The sequence below is a fragment of the Patiria miniata genome, unplaced genomic scaffold (genome assembly GCF_015706575.1).
Source record: "Patiria miniata isolate m_02_andy unplaced genomic scaffold, ASM1570657v1 HiC_scaffold_3, whole genome shotgun sequence".
Classification (NCBI taxonomy): Eukaryota; Metazoa; Echinodermata; class Asteroidea; order Valvatida; family Asterinidae; genus Patiria; species Patiria miniata.
In genome coordinates this window covers 14,518,930-14,526,789 of record NW_024037069.1, presented here as the reverse complement: position 1 = coordinate 14,526,789, position 7,860 = coordinate 14,518,930, and the positions used below count along the sequence as shown (strand labels likewise).

General features: G+C 38.8%; 1 protein-coding gene across 1 annotated transcript in view; it reads right to left on the bottom strand.

Moving 5' to 3' along the window:
• Positions 1-568: 568 nt before the first annotated feature.
• LOC119738075 (sentrin-specific protease 8-like) overlaps positions 569-7,860 on the bottom strand; it is a 28,088-nt gene continuing 20,796 nt past the window's right edge. Inside the window, exon 6 of the mRNA XM_038212802.1 lies at positions 569-799. Within this exon, the coding sequence (XP_038068730.1) occupies positions 630-799 (170 nt within the window). The 3' untranslated portion in view covers positions 569-629. The remainder of the gene's footprint in view (positions 800-7,860) is intronic.

Here is a 7,860-nt window from a genome sequence, read left to right as displayed (position 1 = left end):
GGTTGTTGAGCGGGTTTTCTTTGGTGGGATTGATGACAGAAGAACTCTATAAACTCTATAAGTGCCCCCCCCCCCCCCTACTGGATACGCCACTGACCACACCTCGATATCAAATCATGGTAAACCGACTTGGCAAATCTACATGAATATAATACTGTATACACGAAGTTTTGCTTCGCCCCCGCTACGTAGGGTCGGACTAGCCGCCTCTCACCCGCAAAGTGGGCGACGCCATACTCGCCTGTCGCCCGCTTCGCGGTCGAGCAACTCATGAACACATAATACACCCTTTCCTCTTATAGCGGTGATGTGAGCCTATTATGTCTGACTTTCAAGACTGGGAAATATAATCTACATTATATTCTTTCTCGTCTCAAATTTCCTTCTCGTCTCAAAATGATCCCATAAACACTATAAACACTCTCACTCCTAAAGATGGCATATTTCAGAAATTTACCTGAACCACCAGCATCCCAGATATGTACAAAACGTTTAACAGTTAACTTGCTTTCAGCCCAACAAGAAGTCATCCCAAAATGCTTCCGGCGGGCAGCATGTATCCATATGTCACTTGAATCTCTCTTTACCAAACACTTTATCGAGCCTCTCCATTGGCCTTGAAGTTACAATCACCTGGTGCCTTCTCTGGCCAGGTTATGGATGAGGGTTTTTAGTTCTGTTCGTTTGTCCTGGACCGTCTTGCCAGTGACTTTCTGCCGTAGTGGCTCTGTGTTACCATCAATCATCTGCTGGCAGAGGTGTTCGGCCACGCATATCACGTACAAACCGCAGTCGTAACCTGTATGACACAGGATGATGAATAGAACTCATGATTCATATTCGCTAACTGACAACATCTATCTCCAGAGACCAGAACTGGAGAAGCCCAACATAGATAACAAATGTTTTTTGCTTATTAGCAAATAGATAAAATTGAGATATTTTGCTACTATATCTGTATGTTAACATCAATACATAGTTTGTGATAGCATTTTTCCGTCATATCGGGGTTTTTGATACCCAGGATGTCCAAATTGATGACCTTGTTTGTGTGGGGAGAGTGGTGAATTATTTCTCCGCCATTTTAAATCAATCATGTGAGTGATCCCGCCATCAAGGTCGAGTTCACATATCAAAGTTTATCAAACATGAATAACTCTAATATCAGACCATCGCGCTATGATCAGACAAAGCCAATTGAACGTCTAAACGTTGAATTTGAAACCTAACTGTTCAGCTTCACGTTCAAGTTGAAACATACAATCAGCCTGATGTGTTATAAAATGCACCATCAATCCTCCTCCTTAAGAAACACAATGCAATAATGTGCAACGCCCAAAAATACAGATTGGACACTTAAAACCTGTCTTACAGCATTCTCCTAAAGACGAACAGAGCAAATCTGTGCTCAGAACCGGACACAACCAATACAATAGATGCGTGGTGCTACCTAGAAATTCCGTCATTAATTCCGCTTCAATACTTCAAACATCAAAAGGAACACTCAATTTAAACATTTCAAAGTTTAGAAGAAAACGGAGATGAGACACTTAAAAACCTACTTTCACTTTAATCTGTCAAATTAATGCAAGCGACTGTTTGAAAGACTCAATTATAGAGACGCTTCAAAACATCCCAAGCCATTTCATTTCAATCATTCAGATGGAAAAGACCCTTTTATTGATATTTCCCCTCCTCCTACACCCGTTCACTGTATTTTATTTCAATCTCCTAAGATGGAAAAGGTATTGACGTTCAGCTCGATCTTTAAGAAAGAAAAGTCACTAATGAAAATCATCAAAAGTCAATTCATCGCAAATTATCTGGAAAAATAGGCCACAGATGAAACACTCCCGAGCAATTCTATGTTTAGTCGTCTTTATTTTGGTACACCTACATATATGGCCATCAACAACAACATACATGAGCCACAATTTACCCTGGTGCTGGGAGACTGCTATTAAATTTGATTGGCCTTGATGATCTTGCCCTTCTCAAATGTTAGCCCACATGGTCCACATGAATTGACTAAAGACAATTTCAAGACAAAGTGATCTGAAGCAGTTGCCTGAAGTGACAGGTTGACAGATGACAAGATAACATCCAGCATTGCTTCATCAATCATCCGTCCACTTCTGGAGAGATTACAACCAACGTGGCAACCTCATTGCGACAACGTGAAATAATATTTTGGCCCGTAAATTTGGCGTCCCATCCAATTACAAATACCACAGATAGTTGCTTCTTGTTTTACAAGTGACTGACAGATCGCGTTAGCGTGCACGTTCAGCTCACTACATGCATACGTACTTTATATGACCCTCCTTCCATTTCAGGGTCATTTCAGACAGTGCCAGAACCAGTTTGGAGTTTCCGAGCCCCTTAAGTATAGGAGAAAGTCATAGTTTGCAATACCTGAAATGAGGGGGGGGGGGGTGTGTTTACAAACATAATTTTAAAGCAACAAAGTAGCATGCTCATTTTGACTCATTCATTTAGGAAGTAGTTTGACAATTGCAGATTTATGTTTTGTAAAATTTGGTGCAAGTAAAGAACAACATTAAATTCTTCAGTCTGGCAGCACAAGAACCTGGTTGCCGGACAACGGACAAACCGTATTCCATTCAGGCAACCCGGTCAATTGCAACACTGCTGATTGGTGGTTGCTAGCCTAGGGTTGCCAGGCAACCACCAATTAAAACGGAGGTAGCCCGGACAGCCAAGTTTAGTTGTCAGACTTGACAAGTGCTTGGCAAAGATGATCGTTAGGAAAAGATGCATGTTTACAAATACGACATGTACGAGTTACAGAATAAAAGTCATGAGTGGCATTTTTTTTTTACAATAATACCTCGGAGAAACCAGATTTCAGAGATTCCTTAAATCCTTAATCTGAGTGAAAATATTCACAGTGAGGAAAAGTAAATTACCAAGATCATTCATTAAAGGTTTCGGAAATACATGTACATCCACATGTGATGCAATTTCAAATGACCAATAAATGTACAGGAAAGGAATTAGAAGTGATGCACTCGTTCTTGTTTCATTAACGCAGTTTACTATTTGGCTTTGTTTAATTATTGACAACTGGTAAAAAAGCTTTTTTGTGATGACTTCGTGCATATGGATAGAACTCTAGAACGTGAACAAGCCCCACATCTACAATATTTCTTTTATATTTCCTTGCATACATACATTTTGGCAAATGTAATAAGTTTTGTCAGTGATGCGTACTTCCGAAGAGAACCCTTAGCTACACGTGCATCATTGCATCACGCGTCAGTCACCGTTCAGACTCAAAACCCAAACCATGCACTTAGCCGGCACGGCGTGACAAAAGGAACAAGCAAACCTTTCCTCTTGTCAATCTCTTCATGACAAAATAAAATTACAAATATTATGATCAAGAAGGGAGCTGTTCTTTGTTGAGCCCAGGCTGCGTATCTCATGCTGTTGCCTGGCAACGGATTTAACTAAACTGCCGTCTTTCGAATACAGATGTGTCAAGGAATGCCGTGCAAGGTTGGTGGTTAAATTCTCGTAGCTCAATTGACGAGATACGGCAAGCGACTTGTGAGTCTGTGTGGTGCGTAAGGTTAAGACTGTTCACAGCCTTCTACGTATCCAATGAGTGGAGGATGTTAACGTGTACTTGACATTGCTGACTTGGACGTCTTCCTGAAAGACCTCCCATCAAATCAAGTCTAAGATTATATGAGAGGGCTTTCGATCAAACTCAACTTGGAGATCATAGAAGAACTTAAGGTGGGTGTTCATCTTTCTTGCATTCATGTAAACTGAAGTTTAGGATTTTATGTACAGCTGCCAGATAATGTGTCCAAACAAGTATTGATGCAATACCTCAAAGATGCAGGCAAATGTGCTTCAAATCTGTGTACAAGGTAATTGTGCGTTTGTTTCAAAGTATGCCCAATTGCAGATTGAGTCTCTAGAATGAAAGTCTTAATGTGATGAAGGTAACATAAAGTATTCACCAAGGGCAAATTTATTGAGCTATTAGGCACATGAATTGCTAACCTACAAAGGTTTGCCAGAAGAAAAAAAATGTTGCAGGTTAGTAAAGAAAAATTCATGCGATGCATAATTATTTGGACTGGCTCTCAGCTAATGACTGGCTATCATGTTATAAGCTGCGGGAAAAAAAGTCTATGGGAAATGCATGTAACAGTTTAATGAACTAAGTATATGAAAGAAAGCCATGTAAACGATAAATATGATATAATAATGAGAAAAAAAAAAGTTGATTCTGTTTTTTTTGTAATGGACAACTGTACCTAATTTCAAATCATTTACCAATCTGCAGACAAAACATATTTACTACCGGCATGCGTTCATAATTAATTTCTTTAATGGCTTTCAAAACCCTGAACTCAAACCTAAGGTATTAGAAATGCATTACATAGTTGTATTCACAGCTGAAATGTCTACTTCAACTCCTAATGTCCACACCTGTTTATCGGTTTAATTTTCCCCTTTGGATATGAGCATGAATATTTGATCTTGACATGTCCCCTTGAACAAGTGAATTGTCTGATCAGTTGGAAACATGTATTTGCCCACAAATGTTATACGAGAGTCAATCAACGATAGCACGAGCCCTGTATACCAGCGCCCATGTCAATTTATACAGCCACACACGAGTCACTTTGATCATACTGGGAAGTTATGCAGAAAATGTTTAATTTAAATTGAATCTAGGAACAAAGGGACAGGGGTCTCCATCTCTGAGTTGACATTCGGTGCACGGGTTGACAGATAAAGGAGGCTAGGGGTACGTGGTCGAGAAGAGTAGGGATAAATAAATGTAGATATTTTAAATATACTTTTCAATCGTAACCACAGTAAAAGGCCCAAATTAACAACCTGGTTTTGCAATAGGTTGATGGATTAAGGACTGTATATTCTGGTCGATTATGGTTTAATTTTTATAATTTATTTACAGAGTAAAATGTTGTCATTTGAGTTTGCATTTTTTACAGGAAATTTAGTCCTTCACAACAAAACAAACTACACGCATTAAGTACACATTTCCTTCATTATCTACTTGAATTACTACATGCATTTCTACTTGAACTACTACTTTAAATTTGTCCACTGCATTTTGATTCCCTTTAAAATGCTATGGGGTAAAATTAACTATCACATTAAAATCACACAATATATTTCCTAACAAATAATGAAACGGATCCTTTAATGAAATATTTTAAATTATGAGCGCGCATGTTCTCACCCTAAAATGACCAAAACCCGTGGAATAATAAAAAAAAAATAGTTCACACAAGTTAACACATGGCAGCTGACCTTTAACTAATTAAGGAAAATACCTGTACACTGTACAAACTCGAAATGTTGGCAGAATGCCAACCAATCATCAATTTGAAAGGAAAATCTGACGGCAGCTAATCAGCACCTTGAATATTGCTCCACTGCAAATACAAGACGATTATTTCTTGGCTGTTAGCGAAGGAGTGAACTCACTTGGACCACCATTTAATATCAATACAATTAAATTTCACAACCAAAAAAGGATGCTTTTACCAGAGACAAAGGGGAGGGAAGTTGGTGACGCACATCCGTTGTCAACACAACAGAGACCTGGATTTCAATCTATGTATTATACATATTTATTTTTTGTACTTTATTTTATTTGGGGGGGGGGGGTGGGGGTGGTTGTGACAATGGAAGGCTTTTTCTCCATCTCGCAAATCTAATCACAGTGGTGAAAATGCACACAGATGAATGGCGGCAAATAAAGCACAGTGCTTAGTTTATTTGGACGCTAATGGAAAGGCTCAATGAAGAGGCGCAAACTGAGAGAATCCAACAGCTTGGTTAGGATTCTATCAGATATACATTCCTTCAGTGAGTATGTCAGCAGACAGATTATCAATATACAAAATGGCTCTGGTATTTCATCGCTTGGTTGAGTACTGTAGATACCAAAAGTGATTCCTTGTCTAGCAGATATGAAATTGGTGCTGTATTATTTCCAGGTATATATGCCACCAATGAACAGTCGAGTTAAATGTCACATTTTCAAAATCAGAGTAATTAAAACCTGAACGATACATTTGTACAAATGGCATTAATCCCTCAAAGTGGTTGTCAAAATCAAGGTGTACATTAAAAGACATTCCGTTGTCTCTTGTTTTAACTTCATAACTCTCCAGTAAATTAAACAAAACAAAATCTTAGGACTGAGGACAAGGTACAATGAGAGCAAACGTTGTCCTGATACGTCTTTTTGTTTTATTGTTCTGCGTCCTAGAATCCCTTAAACACGCAAACTACAACGATACATGTCATGCATGCCACACAGCATCTTCAAACATTTTGCATAGAGTGAATTATGCAAATTGTATGTACATTTTTAATAAATACATCCCATGGCCCAATGTTTCATTCAATTCCAAGAAGGGACTATGTAATAACATAGTAGGATGCGATGATAAAGTAAAAACAAAAAACTTGACAAGCCAGACTCTGGACTCTTGGAATAAAAATGAAACGATATATCGCAATCGCAATATCAATGAGTCATTCGCTCAACAGCTAATTGTAATTAGGAATTACAAAAGCATTAATTATAAACCAAACCTTCACGTATCAACGACGATTGTGAAAGAACTGCGCCGTTTGAAAGGGATTGCCTGCACTTTTTTGCGTTGACGCAGGGCCCAACTGATCAATTTTAGACTGCCTGACATTCACTGCAGAAAAAAAACCAAGATTCTGAGGGGTCAAGACAAGTCGATTGTGGCAACATTTTTAGGAAGCGGTCATTATTGATTAATTTTTTAACCTCCATAAAGTACAGTTTTCGCATTTTATATTCACAGGCAGGTAAATCATGTCTTTAGAAACTGAAGGGAGACCAGAACACCACATATGTAAAACGTAATGCTAATATTCACCGTTACCCTCCTAAATCCTTCAAAAACCACACTAGGATTTGCAGGATTTAGAAAGGTATATCACTGTGAACAATTCCGTATTTTTACTTTTTTTCTCTCTCCCTGCTCTTTGATTTAACATTTTTGCAGGTAAAATAACATGCTTTGGATCTTTTTAAATAGCCCTGATACTTTCACTTTGAGTTTGCTGGTTCAATTACTCAGCTCTTTATTTTCATTTATACCGCTCAGTTTGACCATCGTGCAGACATTATGAGAGTGGAAACGTGAACCAATCGTTATGATTTCCATTTCTGCTTGTAACACAAACATAGCTCTTGTGACTTGGGACTCCTTATGTTAGGTGCGGAAACATTCGCACCCCCTGTTTTCTCAAGCTATCCTCTAGTGGGAATGCTCTTGAATGACGGAAAAGCGATTCACCCATCCACAGACATTCTTGTGACACTTCCGTCAATGCTGATCAATAGTACTTTCTCCTCCCCAAGATTTCAACGCGTCCCCTCCCCAATCCGCAAACTATCGAATCAATGCAGACAAGCAAGAGTTCGAGAAAAATAGAAGTCTAGTTGAAGGAAATAACGTGAGAGGAGCAAGTTTGGGTTTCTTTTTTTTCAATTTGTAGAATAAAAGCAAATGAATGCCAGTGTTGATTTATCAATAACATAAAAACCGGGATTTGCCATTTCGTGAGACTTGAGAACCCCAAAAAAACAAACCAGGTTGTGCGGTAGCGCAGTTTGGATTTGATTTCGGTACTCAATTTCTGATTCTAGCGAACGGATGTTTGTTTAGACTGCATCGCCAGTGATAACATGCCCTCTGGCATTTCTACGAGAACGTGAGGCCCGAGTTGCTTCTCCCCGATTCAAAACAAATACAATTGTGATTTGATCATGCCCATCAGCACCTCAGCTGTTATTTT